This window comes from Fringilla coelebs (genome assembly GCF_963513975.1).
Source record: "Fringilla coelebs genome assembly, chromosome: 4".
Lineage (NCBI taxonomy): Eukaryota > Metazoa > Chordata > Aves > Passeriformes > Fringillidae > Fringilla > Fringilla coelebs.
The window spans coordinates 39,208,853-39,230,119 of record NC_140032.1 but is presented as its reverse complement, the minus strand read 5'-3'; the positions used below and the strand labels follow the sequence as shown (position 1 = coordinate 39,230,119).

The window sequence follows — 21,267 nt, the reverse complement described above, 5'->3', positions numbered from 1 at the left end:
ATAGGTGGGTGCTCAGCTGCTGGTTGACTTTCTGCTCTTAGAGAGTGCTCTTCAAGGTCAGGATTGCAATTTCTGTTGTTCTTGACTGAGGCAATGTGCACAATGCACGTTGTAAATGTAAATGCAGAAACATCTTGCTACTCTTTGGGGGGAAAACCCAGTGGAAGCTCTGACAAAAACTGAGAAAATAAAAAGCATTACGTTTGTTCCCTACATGAGGAAAAATACCTGGTTTTATTTAGGACAGCGCAGTGTGTGCTCTGAGCAGACCCAAAAGCCATAAGCCAGATTTTTTTTGTTAGCCATTTCTATCTTATGAAGACTTTTCTGTCTGCTGTACAGCTGTACTGTGCTTTGCAGCGTCAGGGTCAATGTCCATATGAGATTTTTTTGTCTGGAGCTCCCTTATGTAAAGGCAAAACATTCCTGAAAGCCTTCTGGATCCACTCACATCTGCTGTGGAGACAAAGGATTTGTCTGGTTCAGTTATCTCCATCATTACTATTGAGTCATAAATCTGTTGTGTGATTCACTTCTTCCTCTTACGCATGAAGGTTGATTTTATTAGCCTCTGCACCAGTTTAGCTTCCTCTCCTTAAACTATTATTCTATCTTGCTAGCAGTAATAATAGCTTCTTTGCTTTTCTTTTTATTGTGTAAGATGATGTGAGGGGCATTTTTTAAAGAGTGTCCATATTTCAGACATATGTGAGTGTGAACAGACAGACCTTCTCCAAGAATACAGGTCTACATTTCTACTGACTGACTATAAATAAATTATTAAGGTACAATACCAATTTTTCTTTAAAATTTTCACATAACATTGAAAATTTCTGGAGCCAACTTTGCAATGTTTGGATATGTAGTGTTACTCTACCAGGGTTGATCACTCTCTACCCATTTAACCTTTATTTTCTCCTGCTTTATACTCATGTGATTTAACCACTCCTGTCTGAAGCACAAGGACAATGTGATTTACTGCTGGTTATCACATAGGCGTCATACCTTAAATGCAGTAACTCGAGAGAACAATAGATGCTAAAATCAGGCCCTTCCCATCAGGGTTTCACAGAGTTTGCCAGGTTTTTAAGGCTACAATGCAGATGTATTTTTTCTGGAAACCTCCCTCTGCCCCACCGCCCCCAGCATTTGAAATGACAGAACTCTGTTAGAAATTACTTATACCAAAAGGATGATAATAAAATAATTTTTAAGAATAAAAGAAGCTACCTGGGTATCTATTGGTTTCTGAGAATACTGACATAAATCTGGTTGGTTGTGTTCTGGTGTAAATGGTGTCTCTGTTAGTCAATAATAAGTCAATTTTTCAAATTTTTTTCCCACAAAGGAGCAAATTAACAGCATAATTAACTTCTGCACTTTGCCTTTGTCCTTCTGTCATTTTTATAAAAGGTCACTTTATAACACTTTCTGTAACTTCTATGGCCAATAATCAGAGAAGGTAAGATCAGTAAATATTTGGGCTCATCCTAGCAAGGGAAGCTGAATAAAAATGCCAGTGCCAAAGGAGCTATAATTCTATAGCATGCTGTCTATACCAGGGACTTGTTGCGGGGGTACATTTTTGGGGAAATTTTATCCCTTTCCCTCTGTTGGCAATGACCAATGCACTTCAGCATCATCTGCCTGAATCACAGCTCTGCAGCCCACAGGTTTTTTCACACTGTGTCAGATTGTGACAAAATAGCAGTGAAATAAAAGAATGTTCCAGTTACCAATCAAGAAGGAACGTCCAGTACCAGGAGCCTTGGTGGAGTAACAAGTGCCACTGTGATGTCTCAGGAAGGCTCCTGGAAATACAGGAAGCAAGTCTGTTTACCACTAGTTATTTCTTATTCCTCTTAAGCAGGGAAAATATATTTCCCCAGGACTCAGAACATCCTTGTGGCAGAAATTGTGGTACTTTTCAGTCAGAAATAGCTCTCCCCTCTGGAGAGAGCAATGCAAGGAGTTTTGCTGGGTGAAGGTGAACTCCGTGCTTCCCTCTCACGTGCTGGTGCAGCCCAGGGCCCAAGGCACTGCAGCCCTGAATGCTGCCCAAGCTTGCTTTCCTCCTGGAAAATGGCCTTGCAGTGAGTTCTGGGGAGTGATGCTACAGAGGAGGAGCCCTGCCTGACTTTACTCCCCCAGCTCTTTTCAGATTTGCTGTATGCTCTGGGCACTGCGGGGAAAATCCCAGTGCCCATCATTCCCAACTTGGAAGTTGCTGCTGCACAAGCTCTTGGCTGCACTTCTGTGGGTTTGACCACCTGTAGGGAAGGGGAATCACAGCATGGTTGGGGTTTGAAGGAGCCTTGAAGATCATCTAGCTCCCACTCCCCTGATGTGGGCGTGGATCCTTACCCTGGACAGGCGGCTCACAGCTCCATCCAGCCTGGCCTTGAGCACCTCCAGGGATTGGGCATCTGCAGCTCCTCTGGGCAGCCTGTGCCATTGCCTCACCCCCCTCCCAGCAAAGAATTTCTTCTGATCTAAACCTACATAGCAATGTTTAATTTGGCCTGTGTAATTTACTGAAAAAGAATTATTTACATGTTTTCATTGACTTTTTCCTTGTTTGTTTCCAGTAATAGGGGAGACCTTACTTTCATTTTTTTCAATTATTTGTCCATTCTTGCCCAGTTCTTCGACTTTAGAGCCTGGAATCTAGATATAAATGTTGTGAGTTTTTTCTGATTTTCATTTCTTCTCTTCATGAAAAGAGGATGAGGAAAAGCAGAGCCCAAATGTGTCTCCTGCTGGCAGCAGGCGTTTGAACTAGTTTAGCTTTGAAATTCCCCACATAGCTGTTACATGCAAAAGGAATGAGATAGTTGAGCTTAGTCCTTTTGAAGTGCTGTGATAACTGGCAAGTACCTTTGTAGCTGAAGTGAAAAAGCTGATTCTAGAGTTTGCTGAAGAGAGAAAGCTTGTTAAAGTGAACTTGATGAGGAACCATCATGAATACATGTCTAAATTATGTGTCAGCTTGCTCATAACTGGGTTTATTTCAATGATAAATTGATAGATTGAAAATAAAAAATTCTTTGCTCTTTCTGCCAACCAAAACTTGAGGGATACAGTGAGTGCTTTTGAAATGAAAATTCACTTGTTATAAATGGAAAGTCCTCCTCTCCTGCCGAGCACAGTGAATCTATTACATCCCAGAGGCAGCATCACTGTGGACAGTTACTCATGACACCTTTGTAGTGTCCTTTACAAAGAATGCCAGGGTATGTTTTGGTCTGTGTTTTTTCCTAGCAGTGAGAGCAGAAACTGGTAGGCAAAAACCCTGTTTTATGCTCTGCCACAGACTGGTAAGGGTGGGTCACAGATTGGGAAGGGTGAAAACCAATTTCATGTTTGGTTTCTTAGGAACCCCATCTTCAGTGCTGAGCTAACAGTACTTGCTGCTGTAACACTAAGGAATTCTGTAAATGCAAAGTCCTATTTAGTTTTCTTAGGGCAGAAGAAATGCCATCTGTTATATGACTAGTTTAGTTAATCCAGATGTATATGTAGAAGGTTATTTGTTGCTTCTAGAGTTCTGATGATTTTTAAAATCTGCTTTGAACTTGAGAGACCTTTTTAACACATTTACACAAAATGAGGGGGTTTTGCATATCACATTTCAGTGTTTCCCCCTAAGCTGAAAGTGTTTGATTAAATAAATAAACTTGTTTTCCTTTACAAGTGGTTTGTTGTGATTGATTTGTTGTGATTTAAAGAACCATCACCACCTGTACTGGATGGAACCATCAATTTGTGTGCAGTAACACCAATCTAGTAGCCAAAATTTGTTGTATTCTGTGGTAAAGCAGGTGGGCTTTTCCCACTAGGCTGGATGCAGCCCTGCATTGTGCAACACTTGAGTGCAAGTGCAGCATATTGTGGAAAGATCACAGGGATGTGCCAGCAAAGAGCTGTAGGTGGGGACTGCAGGAGCTGAGCAGATGCTTTGCCCACTTTTTGTGGGAGGCTGTGCCAAGTCCTCTAGCTGCCGGGGTGAGAGTGGGATGTTGGAAACCTGGAGAAAGCACTGAGTCATCCAGAACTTTTGTGGTGGAAATAGCTGTCTTGGGCATGAGGTAATCTGTCTGGAGAATTTAATTTCCAATGCAAGGACACGTAAGAGCCTAGTTTGAAGCCCAGCTCGCAGGCTTCGTACTCAGTAGAATGGAGATCGCATCTTAATTTTTATGTCAAGGCCAGCAGAAACAGCTGCTGCTCGTGAGCTTTCACTCCAAGTTTAATCTGTTGTACAGAATTTATTGTTAACTTTGATTTTAAGCAGTAGTGTTCAAGTAATTGTGAAAATTTCCAGAAAGAGCTTGAAACTGATTTTAAGTCATAGCTGTTAAAAGTACATGTGGTTTTTTTAAAACAAGAGGTTGCCAAAAGATCCTTGATTTTCTTTTCATCTCGTTTTCTTCCAGTGTATTTTCCAGCAGCTAGTGGTGAGAAAGGAAAATACTATTTTTTTCAAAAATCTTTGGTGTTGACTGTTGACCTGTTTCTGCTTTCATGTAAGCTACCTGTGAAACTTCCAGGAGTTTGTTGTTCAGCAAGGTTAGGCTGATGCTACCATCTTAGTAAATCCTAAATTTACCTAAGGCCTATCCAGTGATTTAGAAACTATTACTGCATTGTGGCTCTGTCTCTTAATGCCATTTTCTCCACAAATTGGGGAGATCAACATTTACATTGAAATGCTGTTATGAGGCAGATTCAAGACATTTATTTCACAAGGTATTAGAAATCTAAATTTTCTAATTTGATCACTCTTTTATCTTGCATCTTCATTTATTCTTTTACTTGCTTTTTTTTTTTTCACATTTGAAGGAGAAACCCATTTAATAATCTTTGGTTTTCCATGTAGTTGATCTCCAAATAATTTTTTTCTCTTGGAAATGCTAATAAAAATTTGGAATGTAAAAAAGTCTTCAATAACATTTAATGAATGAATTTCTTGCCACTGAGGTTTTGAGATTTTTTTCTGTCATTTATCTATGTGAAAAGTTTGCTGGTTGCCATATTAAAAATGACAAACAACTGCAAGTAATCAGAAACACTAAATTTGTTGTTTCAGGAATGTTGTTGGCTTTTCCATAAGAAATACAGGACAGCAGAAGGTCTTAAATTTTTAAGGATATTTGAGGCTGGTTTGCAAAAGATTCCTTAAGCACTTAAACTTCCTGGGATTTAATTGTTTTTCTCCCATATGGCTTTCAGTTCCACAAGTGAAATACTGTTCACTTTAAGGCTCACTGCCTGACATTAGACCATGGCTGGTGACATGATGTTACATTATACACCCTTAACTCATAGGGTATGTAATTAGCAGGTGGTAAACTTTTTGTCCCTATGTTTTAGAAAATTACTGTCTCTACTGTACCAATACAGCCTGACCTGAAAATGGCACTGTTAGTCACTGTTAATTGGATGACCTGCCTAGCATTAACGATGTACACGCTATTCCTAGGAAACTGTGGAAGACCTTTGCTGACAGTCACTGCAGGAGCAAATGGTGACATGCCCAATGTTTGCCAGGCACCAGAAAAGCATGATATTTTAAAATACTTTTTTCCTCAATCATTCATCAGGTTATAATGAGTGTACCACACAGAGTCTAAGAGGGATGTAAAAGCCTTCTAAGAGCCATAATGATGTGATGGCTTAGGTTTCACCACAATTACTAAGATGTTTACAAACCTGATAGCTGCATTTCATTTCTTATGCTAGAATTCACTCATTCATTCCTTATCATAAATCTCTGTATCTGAAATTAGCTCTGAGCTGAAATTAGGTGTAAGCATTTATAAATGCCATATATTGTTTGCAAGACATACTTTTTCTACTGGGAATGCCAGGTTATCATTTGTCAAGATATTTTGTCAGAAATATATTCAGACAATGTGAATGTTCCTTTGGGTTTATTTTATCTTAGACCCCGGGAATCCATGAAAACAATCTTATTTTTTTCTGTAGGGGTCCAAGAAATTAGAAAAGGCAGTTATTATTTCTTCAAGCTTCTTCTTTAAAGACACTTCCAGTTCTGCAGTGGCAGAGAAGTTTTTCTACTGGTTTGAAGACACTGTTTAAAAGTTCTTCATCAAATTGACACTTACAGAGTCTTTTAATTAAAAAAAATTAAAAATTCTTTGAGGCAATTGCAGTTAGGGAACCTTACAAAGGGTGATTAAGGTCTGCATTAAATGGCTCATGAAGGATTACTGGGAAGAGCAGCTCTTCCTCTGGATAAGTAGAGTGCTGGCAACAGGTGACCCAGAGGCTGTTTTCTCCATTGGGCTGGGCTGTTTTCCAGAGAAGGCTGAACCTTGAGGAAATGGAGTGGCAAATGACTAGCCCAGGGAAGCCATGAAGTGCTAAGGTTGGATCCCCTGATTGCTGGCTCCCTTGGCTTTTGAGGCGTCTGTCAGCCCATGCAGTGGAGGAGCTGCAGCAGCAGCTGGTTCTTTCTGGCGCAGGAGTGGGTGGGGAATGCTGGCTGCATTCCAGTGGTGAAATGAATGAGTTTTCCTAATATTTTTGGATCTAGTATGACATTCAGTACTTATATTGAGAAGAAACCTAGTACTTCTTTGGTTGGTGTGGCTAGAATTAAGAAATGGCTTGGGCTGGGAGCTGACAGAGGTGTGGACAGGTGTGGACCAGGCACATCCTTGTCTTCTGCAGCCAGAGCATGGATAGGAGATGGGTTTCTTTGCTTCAGAGATAGGGATAAAAAAATACCCAAGGGAGATAAAATATAAATACAGAATTTACATTTTAAAGCAGGGCTGTTATTCAGTTTTCTGTTATCTTTTCATTCTTTTTACATCTGCTTTTCAATACTTTAACTCTTGATTTGCTAGCAGAACTTCGGATCTGTGCTAACACCTCAGTGTTAGGAGGATTCTTTGAATACTGGTTTCATGTTTTGTGTTATGAGCTGTGTAATTTTTCTTTATCACTCCAGAAACTGTCATTGCTTCCTTTCACTGCAAACCAGTCCCTTGTTTGTGGTGTTGGGAAGTCCTGTTCTCCCGAGCAAGCCCTCTGTGACATGATGTGTGGTATATTTGACCTAAGGAAAATGGGGCTGATGTCTTCAATCACTTTTCATAGGAAACACTTTCTATATTTCCAGTGACTCAGTACCTCTTCCTGGCTTCTTTGGGAAGGGTCATTCCTACTGAAGATCCAGAGCTGTACTCTTGGCTCACTGTGGACCCTGTGTGGCTGTTTCCATGAACCCTTACAAACACTGTTAACGACTGCTTTGGGGGAAGGCCAAGTAATACCCTATGGGAAACATATGTTTCTCTTCACTCATTTGAACCAGGCCTGTAAAATTCAATTCTCAATTCCAGAAAGTGGGAAATTAATACACAGGTCTGGGAATCAGAAGAAAAACTTTCTCCTTCAGGCTTCCTTAGGTATGTCCTAGGGAAAAGCACAGGTGCAAAATGCAGCTGTGTTGATATTTAGGGGAGTAACAATTTTGCCTGTTAGCTTGTGAAGCATTTTCCTCCTAAGTAGCGTGCCAGTGTACATGTGTGTGAGTATTCTGAGTACATGTGATGGGCAGTGCTGCGTATTTCATTATACAGTATCCATCTGTTTTATGGGATCAGGTTGGTTGTGTGGTCTGATTACTCTTGTTGATTAAACCTCTTGCATTCCCTGGTATTAGCAGATAGAAAGAAACAGTAAATAGGATCTCAGTGCCAAAAGGGGAAATGGAGGGGGTTAGTCACAGTAATGGTGTTCTGTCTGTGGGATAAAGTGAAACTGTTTCACTCAAATTAGGAAACTTTTAAACCTGTCTAGCAAAACATTTCAGAGATGAATCCATGTTTATAAAACCAACTTGGCAGGGAGGAAAGGAAGCCGTGGTATTAATAGCACTGTGTGTGCTAGCATCTTGTCACTGGATTAAGGTTAACAAGCACAGACTGAAGGGTTGTAAGTAGATATGGCTGCATGCTTGATTAGCAATTACTTAGGTGTTGTTTGTGTAACATTTTTCCTGGCGTGAATTTGCCCCTTTAATAGTGCTAAAGGCTATCACAAAGTGTGTTTGAAGACTATCCAGAGCCTACAATTAACTGAATATTTGATTAAAGCAGTTACAACAGAACTACATTTCCAAATGAAAAGCATAAGGGAAAAGGAGCTTCAGCTTAGAAAACAGCATATTCCTCATTTTATTTCCGGGACATCCCTCTTGATCTCAGTTAGTTATTTATATGTACACTAAAACCCCTCTGGAATGAGAGCTCAAAATGAAGTCTTTTAAAAGGCAAATCCTTCACTGCTCCCTCCATAAGGCATATGTTGTGTGGTTTTCATGTACATGGTCATGAGAATGAGACTATTTAGCAGCTGGGAATATTGGATGGCTTTTTTATACAGAGAATACCTATTTGTTACACATTCTATATGTTCTACAACATATATATGTGCTACACATTTAATATGTGTATTGTATGGATATGTAATAGGTATAAAATAGACATTAAATATACACATAAGCATTGAATATAGATTATATACATGCAATATTTAAGCATATAGTTAATTCTGTTTAGTAGAATGTCAAATGGAAATTGTTGGTTTTATGAGGTTGTTGCACTTGGACCATAAAATCTGAGCTGAATATCCAAAACACCTGCTGAGTAAGATTTTTCAATCACTGTGATCAACAGCTGGTCATGGCCTTTCTTTCATGAAAGAATTGCAGTTTAATGTGTGTGTAGTAGAATAAGCTTTACCTAATCTTGGAGAGAACAGTTAAGATAAGAAACTCTGTTAGTGTCAGTTTATATATTTTAAAACTAAGTAATCAAGACACACTTTTGTAGTATTGATGCATCAACTGCATTAGATCTCAACAGTAGTAATGTTAATGTTGGTGCTTAGCGTTTATTTTGGCACACTGTGTTGTCCTCTGTTCCTCTCTCTCTGCCTTTGGCAAGCAGCTGAATATTAATTAGCATTTGTTAAGCCAGAGTTTAGAAGGAGTTTTGAGGCTTCCTGGGGATGCCATGCCCAGTTGTAGTAATGGTCATACCCACATCTCAGGTGTGCTGTGTGATCTGGTCCGTGGGTGATTTTCATGTGTTGTTCTAAGACATGTTCTTCTTTTTCTTGCAGGAGAGCCAGAATTTAAATATGTTGGGAATATGCATGGGAATGAAGCTGTTGGAAGGGAGCTACTCATCTTCTTGGCGCAGTACTTGTGTAATGAATACCAGAAAGGAAATGATACCATCATCAACTTGATCCATAGCACACGTATCCATATCATGCCATCTTTGAACCCAGATGGCTTTGAGAAGGCAGCATCCCAGGTTTGTAAGGCTCTCTGTGTAAGAATACCTACCAGTGTCTGTCAGCTTTATCATAATGGCTCGTGGACTAACAGGTTTACTGATACATGGACTCCTGGTGGCAATTGTTGGATGGAACAACAAAACCAAAGCATTTCCTAACAGTACAGTAGGTTTGTTATGTTTAACAAGGAGAAGTTTATGCTTGACTTTTCAACAAGTAGCCTTCTCTCCTGTGATTTTAAATTATTATTATGCTTATGTTTCATGCATATTCTTTCACTAAGTTCACTGATTGAACTGCTTCTTAAAGATCTAACTTTCTAAACTAGTAATACATGATGTTTCAAAAGTTCTAGAAAAGTGAAAGTTTGCTTTCTTTATTCCCTATTTTCTTCATATTCCCTTGCAAATACACTTAAAAAAATTATTCATGTTCACCAGAGCTTGGTCCCAAAACAGCAAGCATTATGAGCCATCTTATTAATATTAATAACTTTGATTCTTAATTTCATGCATGAAGTACTTTAATTAAGATATTAGTCAAGAAAATTTAGTATGTATTTTAGGGCGATGACTCAGTCAAGAAACATATAATATATTAATGCATAATTAGCAAATGGCAGTCAAATAGTAACCCTGTTATACAGATTTGTATTTTGTTATAAACAAAAATAAGAATTTCCTTGCTTACAAGGTATATTTATTTTCTAAATTAATATTGAAATGTTGAACGTTCTCAAGTTCTCTGTTTATGATTAAATAAGTCAAACCTTATTAAGATCTTTATTAAACTGATTCTCATGAAGTCTTTAAAAATATGCACAGACTCTTTTTATTCGGTCGTACATCTCCCTCTCGTGGCAGTGAAGTAGAAGCTGTCCTCAGACTGATGTGGCATTTTACTACTTTGAAATATCTCTCTCTGTAGAGGTTCACAATATTGTTTGAAACCTTTGCTCCTTAGCCAAAGTACACCTGCTTTTATATGGTTGTCCAAAATTTAAATATGATTAAAATTTAAATACGATAAGACTCGATTTAGAACTGCTGTTCTAATTTAGAACAGCTTGATCCAGTACACAGAGTGTGACAGTATATTCAGTATACCCCAAATTAAAATCAGGAACCAAACTTAGCCTACTTAAAGAGTAGCCTAACTTAACCTATTAAAGAGTACTGAAAGCTTACAGAGAGAAGTTAGGGAAAACCAGGCATCCTGAAGGTATTTCCTTAATGAAATCCTAAACTTATTTTAGAGAATCAGTTTAAAGAAATAATTTTGCAAAAAATTTTCATGGCTACCATTTCAGTGAACAAGGCTGCCAGACACCATCAAAGATTCAAACAAAAGATTAAGGTCCTTCTTTACCCTGAAAGTTATTTAGAAGAATTTAAAACAAATGCAAACATTCCTTGGCTTCCAGATAAGCCTACAGGTGCTGTGAATCTCACTACAATGAGATCTGTAATTCACAGTCAGGGCATGAGGCCATGGGGAAAAGCCAAATCTTGGGGGTAGACACCAGTGGCACCAAAAAATCTGATACTGCTGGTAATTTTACTCTTCCTTAGTCCAAGTGTGCCATATGAGAATAAGTCTGTCCTACAAGACCCTCAGTGAAATAGGGGTTGGTTTTGTCCCCACAGAGCTCTAGGAAGGAATAGAGGTGGTTGACTCAGCTCTTGGTGCCTCAGGAGTTTTTTCTCCCACATGATCCCTTATTCTCAAGCACATGGGAAGTAAAGCTTGATAGCCTGAATCTACTCATCTCCCTTCTCTTTGTGTTCCCTTTCCTCATTTAGCCTGGCGAGCTGAAAGACTGGTTTGTTGGTCGAAGCAATGCCCAAGGGATAGATCTGAACCGGAATTTCCCCGATCTTGATAGAATAGTTTACATTAATGAGAAAGAAGGTGGCCCAAACAACCATCTTCTGAAGAACATGAAGAAAGCTGTGGACCAGAATCCCAAGGTAAGTAGGGGCTGAATGCTGGGTCACTGACATGGCCATCTCTTTCCTTTTATGTAAGCAAACAGCAGTGACTCCTTACAGCTCTGTATATGGTCTTTATTGTTAATGTTTTTCTGAATATTTTGTTCATTTTGTTAAATTTATCCATCTGATGCTTGTTGATTTGTTTCCTCAAAATAGATTGCTGTAGTAAACTCTTTTGATCCATCTTAATCCTTAGACAATTCCTCAGTCAAAAAATATCTTATAATTTTTTTTTTTGTATAGCCTTCTCTCTTGATTTTAAGATGGTTTTCCAAATATTCTGCAGAAATTCACTCGTGTATTGTGCTTAATTATTTTGCTAGCCAGATAGCTATTCTCACATATAACACATGCATTTTTGTTAAGTTTAAGCCTTTAATATGCAGCTGTATATCTGGAGGGATTTTTATCTTCTTGTGTTTACCCCCAGAGGAAGTTCTAGAAAATCAAGTGCTGTGACTGCAGTCCCATAGGACTGTGGCCTTAATAGCTGTGTTCTGGCTTCAAGATATTAATAAAGTAATTTTACCTTCCATGCAGAGAAAAGACTGCACCAACATTTAAAAAAAAATATTTTATATTCCTTTGTTTAAAATTGGGTAGGCTTTTTTATCCATAATGGGAAGAAGTAAAAGGTTGAGATTGCTTTTTTTGTAGTCTGATTCTGATATAGCTGACACCAGTTTTGGACTTATATTAATCCACTTAATAAAATTATAAACCTAATCTAAGGACTGATTTAATTTTCTTTGAATCCAGAATAAAATTGCTGTTCACTTAACTGTCTTGCACAGTGTATGTGGTAATAATTAAGCTCACTGTATTTAATGAAATGTTTCTGCTCTGGATTATCGATTTGTAACTGCTGGTGATGCTGTTCTGTTGTAGCTTGCTCCTGAAACAAAAGGTGTCATTCACTGGATTATGGATATTCCCTTTGTGCTCTCTGCCAATCTTCATGGAGGAGACCTTGTTGCAAACTATCCTTACGATGAGACTCGGAGTGGTATGTAAACAGAAGTTAACATGAAATAGCAGGAGATAGAAATTTCATTCTGTAATTATTTCACTGGTAGCTGAGATCCACTTTATCAACCTTGAAACCAAAACCATAAAACACCACAAAACCATATAAAAATGAGAAAAAAATTCTAAACCTTATTTATAGCCATTGTTTTTTAGTGACTTATCATGCTAATTATGTGATTAAAGCTAGTCACTGTATGACCATATTTTCTAGTTTTGAAGATGATAGTTTGTTTCAGTACAGAAATGAGGCAACACCTGAGGGAATCATAGTCCCTCAGATATATTAATCAAGTCAACTTAGCTGGTAAATTAGCTGGGGCTGGTTTTACCCTGTCTAAATGAAGTGAGAAAGATGTATCTGGGTTAAGGTTTCCTGCACCTGTAAAAATGAATTTCTGAAAGCAGTAGTGTGCTGACAGAAACAACTATCTCTGTTGCTGTTTTCAGTATTGGTCCCTTATAAAAAGGATCACATTGTGGCACAGATGTTATCATAAATATACAGCAATATTAGTTTGCTTTTTCCTGCTACTGTGGGATGAGCACATGACCGAAGTTTCATGAAATTATTTTTGTGATTCTTTTCTTTCAGTTGACTTTATCACAGTTTAATTGCAAATCCTTCTGATATCCAACTATAAAACTCTTTAGGGAGAAATCTGTGTTTTTGAACTGTGTGTTCTTCTAAAGAAATATCTAAGACCTAGAATAGCTTAGGTTTTGCGGTGCACTTTTAAAGTAGTATTTTCATAAGTATTGAGACTTGTGATTAGCCACTTTAACAATAGGGCAACAATTGCTGAAGCAAAGGGGAAATGTTGATGTTAAAAAGAATGCTATATTAACTTGTGATGCTGTAGGACACTTACCTGTGTACACAGTGTTTTCAGGCACAGTTCTGCTGTGCAGTGCTGATGATCTAAATTGTGAGCCTGGTCACTGTTACTGCCCTTTTAATAATCCTTGTTCCTGGGATTTTCTTCTTCCCTAGGCAGTGCTCATGAGTACAGCTCCTGCCCCGATGATGCTATTTTTCAAAGCCTGGCTCGCAGTTATTCTTCCTTTAACCCTGCCATGTCCGATCCAAACCGACCCCCGTGCCGTAAAAATGATGATGACAGCAGCTTTGTGGATGGAACAACGAATGGTGGTGCATGGTACAGTGTCCCAGGAGGTGAGTCCACCCCACAGGGGTCTGTGTCCCTGCTTGCTCTGGGCTTGAGTTATGTTATCCACAGCTCTGGTCTGCTTGAGGCTAAATCAGAGGGTGATTGCTCCCCACAGTACATCTCCAAAATCCAATACAGCTCACAGTGATAACTATTGAAATACTCCTTTTTATTGCTTTTTCTACGGTGTTTCTTCAGGCTCCAGGTCATTGCAAATTTAATAGTTCTACAGTGGACAAGTGATAGCTCTGCTATCATGAAATATTAAGGGAGTTTTTTTGGGGGGGAAGGGTAAAAAAGAGTGAAAAATCCCCTGACAAACCCTCAATAGGGCAGGCTGTTGGCTCATTTGACCTCAATAATGAAGGCATCCAAGCTGAAGGAAGTGGGGAAGCCTGGTTGCCTGGTTTTGCAGTGTTATAGGAAATGGGATTTTGGCCTTGGATTTTAATGGGAACAAAACCAGCCATGAAGGTGCTTGTATTTGCATCTCCCTACTTTGTGGCTTGGCTAGCGCCTGGTTCCTGCCCAGGTGCTGTTTCCCTAGACTTTGGTAGAGCCTCTGTGCTAAGAGGAGCAGCAGAGCTACTACAGGCACGTCCAGATTAATTTTCCAGAAGTCCAGAAGAGGAGCCTGAAATGAGACATTTAATTCAAATGAGACATTGCATTCCTTTCTATTAAGAATTTTGATATCTCTGTAAACTGAGCCGAACAGGTCTTCGGATATCTAAATCTTAGAGTGTTCTGCCTCTGCTAAACTTGGAATGAAAACTGAGCTGAAGATTTCTGAGCCAGCTTGTGTTGGAGGGATTTGCCTGTGCTTTGGGTTTGTTGATTTATGCTGGATGACTTTGAACACACATAACTGTTTTATTCTTTGCTTCTATCTTGACATTCAATTACAGTCTCTGAATGAATTTTAAATTTTTACCTGAAGTGAATAGGAATCTCAAAGCATTAGACAGCCTAAGTGGTAGCCTAAATGCTTCTTTTACAGTAAAGGTGATACTAAAAGAAGAAAATATTTAAGCTCCTGTGAAGAAATTAGAAAAAGAACAACTGCTAGTGCTCACACAGCCAGTGATCACCAGGGGCCGAGTATGAAGTAAAATACTGACATTTCTGAATGTAACTAAAACGCCAAAATATCTCTTTGTGTGAAGCTTTTCAGACTTTAAATTGGAACCATTAAAATTCTTGAAAAAATTCCTGGAACCATTAAAACTTGAAAACTGAAGTTTGCAAAAGCTGAAAAATATTAATATAAACAGTTAAAATATAAAATATAAAAATAGTTAAAATTTGTTTCAATTCAGTTAAAATTAATGAAATATTAAATATTAACTATAAAAATGTAGATATATTTAACTTCAGCTTATTTTTCCTTAAGAAAATGCTATGAAAAGCAGTTTTTCCACTGTTTTGATGAAATGCTTTGATTCTGATTAAACAGCATATGGCAAAGACACATTTTTCCATTGGAAAAAGTCTTTGGAAAGTTTGATTTCCTCTTTTTGGATCTTATTTTAAGTTAGATTGCTAATTTCCCAAGTGAGGCCTTTCTTTTTCTCATCTTTGTGTAGACATTAATAAGCAGTAATCCTAGTGCTAAGCAGGATCTCTCATCCTAATATGGCACAACTAATAAAAAATAGAGAGACAACAATATACTTTGCACCATGCAGATTGAATCTGTTATTGGTTTGGGGTTTTTTCAAATGCAGAAATCAGCTGGCAAGATGTGATTTTTGAACAAAACCTCTGTGGTGGTGTTTGCTGACATAAAAAAACAAATATAATTCAGTGAGAAGAGTTCTGCTCTTTCTATGTCTAGTGCTGGAATGCCTAAACACTGCTCAGTTCAAGGGAAATTTTCTGGGAAGTTTGGATACGAAAAGTTCCATCTGAAAACCAAAATGTGGCAATTCAGTTATTGATGGTATCAGTGATCTTTTGCTGTCCATGTGGTAATGAACTCCGAGTTAGCAGCAGCATAAACTGTTGGAAAGCCATTTATCTTGCTTTAGGGAAAGTATTCCACTGTACATCCTTACCAGAGTTAGGAATATATCAAAAGAGACTCCGAAGGCCTTGTCTCCATTGCATCTGCTCCTGTTGGAGCTAAGTTGGTACTCCTCTACAATTGCACCCTTGGGCTCCTTTGGGCTTTTGTGCCCCACTTTCCCCTTTTCCCTTCCTTTCTCACTCTTCTACTAAAGATTCCTTTCTGCACTAAACACAGCTCCAGCAACCACTCCTGCCCATTTGCTATCTCTGTTCCTGGCCATCTCCTAGGTTCTGCCTTTGACAGTAGGAAAGGAGGATTTTTCATTCTAGTGAACTACTATAGGTGCTATTGCTCTACAATATATAATAAATATTATAATAATATATAACAATAAATATATAATAATAAATATCTAATATAAATAATATATAATATAAATAATATATAATATAACATAATATAACATAATATAACGTAACGTAATATAATATATAATAAATAAATGTTCCCCAGTTGTGCAACATCAATTCTTTGCCCCTATAATTGATCCCCAGGGCTTTGTACCTTCTATAAAAGACAGGTGGGCCAGCAGCCATCCTCACTGATTTTTCAGTCTGCAGGGGTGGTGTGCAGATGGCTCTCATGTGACTGTGGGTTGCTTTCCGTGGCTTTCTGAGTACCTGGATTCTTTCAGTAGGAAGGCTCAACATCTGTGGCAGAGACATCTGGTGATAGCACTTTGCTCCAAGTGGAAGTAAGGAGGAACCCTCCATTGCATTCATGCTCTGTCCTTCCTTTTTGACCTCAGGATTTCCTCCCCAACCTCATGCAAGGTGGCAATTCCCCTTTCTGGCTTTTTGGGTGGAGAGAGCGGATGACGTAGAGGAATATTTGATTTTTCCTTCTCTCTTTTGATTACAGTTTCTGTGAGGTTTTTCTCAACATTACTGTTTGGCAGTCTTCTGTATTCAGGAATGGCTCTTTTAGCCATCAGACTGGGGAGAATCAAGTTTGTGCACAGAAACCACGATGTTTTAATGGAGGCCTTCTCTCTATCAGCGTGTAATTAATGATTTCACTCATGCACAAGAAAGCCAAACTAAATTTGCACAAACAGCTTTAATTTTTGGCATTTCCTTAGCTGCTGACTGTATAACTTTTCAGCGTCCTTAATGACTTTTTAACATACCTTTTGTGTGGAGTACCTATCTGGAACCATAAATGAGAAGAACAGACAGTAATCAATGACTACCTAGCCACATGCCTGCTCTGCTTTTTCTGTCATTACAGAGTCACCTGGGTCTAATCAGATTCCTGTCATTACAAAAATAGCTTTCCAAAGCAGCTTACTTTGCTGTACCATTAGGCTATTGTTTAAGTGTCTTCTTTTAATTTTCAGATACTCTCATATCACTCTTGGCACTCAATTAATTCCTAACTTGGATTACCAGTTTTGGAAGTAGTGTTAGGTTTTTTTTTAGGATTCATGTTCTTCCCATTCAAGTACATCCTGTCCTGCTAAAGGTTACTGTCTTTTCTCTGTGAACAAGCTGAGCTACCTTGGTGCTCTAGCTTGCAGTTCAAATTCTTAAGTAATTCTGATGCCTGGATGCCAGGAGCACACCCTGCATTCCACTTCATTTATGAGGCTTGGTGTTCCTTTATTAAAACCTGAAGAAATTAGTTTTTTTCCCATATTCCAAGCTTACTTTTGTAAGCAGTAACATAAAGACACTATAGTCCCTCAGTCACTGGAGTCGTGCAACAGAGAAGCTTTTGTGTTCTCAGTTTCAAAGTCCTACTCATGGTCAGCAGTAAAGGGCATTCATTGCTGAACCTCAGTCATATCTGAGGTATCTAAGCCTTTCTGATCTTCAGAGGGCAGTTCCTGTTGAAGTGTGAGAAAGTCAGTGCTACACTTTGTCATGGTGAGAGGCTTTGAGAGTGTGAAGATGTGCATGCATGTGATACATGCCACGGATAGGGCACTTTGAAGACTTGACCAGGGGCAGCAAAAATGCTGCACTATCCAATAAACCTTTAGAAATGTTTTAGTTTCTTGTGTATTGCACCTAATCACCATTGTGAACAGGGAGGTGAAGAGTGCACAGCCCAATGCACTCCAGATTGTGTATGTGGTAGGTAGGCTGTAGTTTAGATCATGGCCAGCTTCATCACATTCTCTGTCCCAGAGATACAAAAGATGATTTTTTTCAGGAGCAACACATAAACCTTGGAGAAACCCAGGCCCTGGGAAACAAACTATAGGATATGGACATTGTGCACAAAACTGGAAAATATATTGCTTCTTTTTTCTGTTCTTGAGAAACTAGGGCATGCCTGAGTAATACTCTGGGAGGAAAGAGAAATTTTCTGAGAATTGGAACAGAAATGTTGGAACAGTAATGGTGTAGAATTCTGTCACTACAGTAAAATTACATTGTGCCCTTCAGCTCCCTGTTCTCCTCTTCATGTATTCTTTCTTTCTTTTAGAAAAAGTACAAAAATCAACAAAAGAAGCATTATCTAGTGTCCAGAACAAATGCATGATAGTCAGCACTGCTGTCAGGATTTTACTCATGACTCCACTGCTCTCTTGCTGTGTATTGCTGAATGGTCCATCTAAGAGTTCTGCCTGCTGGAACATCAGAGCCATCCCTCCCAGGAGCCTTTGCCTTCTGTGTCCTCATTTTTCTAAGATGAAAAGAAGGCTTAGAAATAAAAAGGCTCTTTTAGCAGTCAGAAAAATCCCTGTGCCTGTCAGTAGCTGGGAGTCTTGCTGCCTGGTTGGCAGAAAAGAGTGTCTTCACCTTAGTGTGCTGGCAAAATCCCACCTGACTCAGTCTGTTTGCCATCCTCGGGGCTCTCTTTGGGATGTGACACCAGCTCTCTGAGCAGTAATGGACCTGTGAACAGCCCTGGTGCTGAGTGAAGTGCCTCAGGTCTGACATGCAGCTTGCAGGGGGATCACAGAGCTGCATGAACTAGCTGTCCTAGAAACACTTCTGAATCCCTCAGTGACCTCCATGGGCTGCTCAAAAGGTTTGGTGGCTGCTTTCTTTTCAGGCCTCCATTTGAGAATCACTGACTGCCAGCTAAACAGAATGGGGAGGGGAGAGATAGTCCTACAGCAGCTTCTGCAAAACATATATATTTATAACCCTCCTGGGAACAGCCACTGTCCCTCTCCAGTTGGTTGATCCAGTTACAAAACTGGAAACCACCTTCAATTTTGGTTGACCAATTTAAGCAAATAGCCAATATACCCATGTAGTAAGAGGGAGGGTGTCACCCTGGTTTTTTGAGATTCTCTAAGCCTTCTGATGTTGACATTCTTGTAGCGAACTTTCTCACACACTTTCTGTAAACAACTCATTGTTTTGCATTCCTTTATGGAGGAGGAGAGAGTTGATGGACTGTTGGTTAAACCAGTGTGAGTGGAGAGGTGTCACTGTCACCCTCCAATCCACTGTCACCTTTGTAAAACTATAAATGTTCGAGTCAGAAAATAAACTGCCTTTTTTCTTCTTCACCCTGAAAGCGGTGTGTGCGTGTGTTCTTTCATGTCCTACAGCGACAGGAGGGGGCTCAGAAATGTAAAAGAATACATATTCTCCATTGAGTTTTTATTCTTAGTGATGATGCCATTGTGCTACTTATGTTTTAAAATTTCAGTTATTAAAGTTGCATTTATAGTGATGCTTCTCCTCTCTTTTAAAGGCTATCTAATATTGATTTTGCAGAGGCATTGAGTTGGAGAAACCCTATCCGTAGAAAAATTTCCATATACATAAATTTCATAGGAAAAATAATTTTAATTTTTTTGGTGGAGAATATTTGAAATCTATGCAGAAAATCTTGACAAGGAAATGTAAAATGTTAGTAATGTGAAATGTTATATTTTCAGAAAAATACCTCATTTTTGACCCATCTTTATAAATCACTTTTTCAATGTCACTTTATTATGTTTAATTTGATTTATAATTAATCGTCATTCTTCTTGGCTTACAAGGTGAGCATCTTTTTTTGGTTGTTTTTTAATACAGAAATATTTCATCGATAATCTAAAATAATTTTATTTCCCAAAGAGAAAAAATGTAATTAATATGCCAGCTATCCAAAAATGTGTGAGTTAAAAGTATACAGGTAGCATGCAGCATCAAGTAGAAATATACGGCCTATTTATCAAGGCTTTTTTTAACTTTCCCTGGCAGGAAAATGTATTTTGGAATTATTTGTCCCATTGGTTTCTCTGATTTAAAACTTCTGAATTCAAAATTAGGCAGATGGAATGGAGCTGCATCAATTGTATTTTTAACTATTCTTTTCTTAATAGTCCCAGCATTTCCTGTGTCCCCCCCTTTATTTACTTCAGAGTAACATGAAATGCATCACTGTCTCTCTTTTCTGGCGTTGCAGGAATGCAGGATTTCAATTACCTCAGCAGCAACTGCTTTGAAATCACAGTGGAGCTTAGCTGTGAAAAATTCCCACCTGAAGAAACTCTGAAGGGCTACTGGGAGGACAACAAGAACTCTCTTATAAATTACATTGAGCAGGTAACAGAGAAGAGGATGGCAAAACCAGCTATTGTGCATAAAGCTGCTAAACTTTGTGCTTTGTGAACATCTAATTCAAAATACCATATTAATTCAGATGTTGCTTTAATTCTTATTTGTCTCTGTGGTGGTAAATCCTGTGTGATGTTTCTAAATAAGTGGAAGAAGAGTGGAAAAGAAGGATGAATTTACAGTATAGAATCCCTCTCAGCCTACTTAAGCTGTTGCTGACATTTAAATTATTTGTGTTGGGTTCCTCAATGAAAAAAAATACAAATCTCCATAGTCTACAATTGACTGCCCCAGTGCTGGTGTGTGTGCTCAGAGTGATGGATTGCCCCCTGCAGATATTCCAGTGTGTTTGCAGATGTGGGATGGATCATTCTGTGGATGTACAGGAACCTGGACAGCTGGATTGGACCACAGAGAATTTCTGAAACCTGAATATTGTAGTTAAAAACTACAAATAAATCTGATATTATTAGTGTTGCACACCTGAGATTGTGAAAAGAGGAGCACACTTTGTTAGCAGAACCCATTAATTAATACATTCATTTCTTTAAGGACTTAATTATGCAGAAATGCTTCAGTTAGCTAAAACCCTGAAATATTTGAATATTTGAAGTGTTATACCATGCTGTTAAAACATTAGGCTAAGGAAAAAGCTGTACGTGTTCTGCAGGTTTTTACCTGTTCTTTATGGCATCCATCTCGAATTGTTCCGCTCCTCTGCACAGGAGTTAATTTTCTCTGACTCATGGAAAGCAATGTTGTCACTGCATTTTAAAAATTGCTCATGTATAAGATACTATTTTGCCAGCTTCCTTTGCTCCTGCAGGGCTACTGGCTTTATCCTTGAGGTTCAGATGGTCTGTTTGGCATTGGTTTTTATCTTCCTGCAGGATAAGATGCTCCAGCTCCCCTGGGAGTGCTGGGGACAGTGCAAATATGGAATTTCTGCTTTTCTAAGGCTTCTCCAAGATTGCATATTAGAGGACTCTGAACTAAATCCGTCAGCTGAACTCAGGTGCAGCTGAATTCACCTTATAGGGTCGTAAAGGGGAACATCAATATTTCAAAATAAAACTCAGGATCCACAAGCCTTTTCAAAGGACATGGAATCTGAGAGAAGCCTGAACTTCACAGTACTTTGCTGCTTTGTTTCC

General features: G+C 38.7%; 1 protein-coding gene across 1 annotated transcript in view; it reads left to right on the top strand.

Moving 5' to 3' along the window:
• CPE (carboxypeptidase E) overlaps nucleotides 1-21,267 on the top strand; it is a gene marked incomplete at its 5' end in the record, with an annotated part of 54,481 nt that overhangs the window by 28,237 nt on the left and 4,977 nt on the right. Inside the window, 5 exons of the mRNA XM_084204598.1 lie at nucleotides 9,160-9,356; nucleotides 11,142-11,309; nucleotides 12,222-12,343; nucleotides 13,358-13,536; nucleotides 19,962-20,101. Of these exons, the coding sequence (XP_084060724.1) occupies nucleotides 9,160-9,356; nucleotides 11,142-11,309; nucleotides 12,222-12,343; nucleotides 13,358-13,536; nucleotides 19,962-20,101 (806 nt within the window). The remainder of the gene's footprint in view (nucleotides 1-9,159; nucleotides 9,357-11,141; nucleotides 11,310-12,221; nucleotides 12,344-13,357; nucleotides 13,537-19,961; nucleotides 20,102-21,267) is intronic.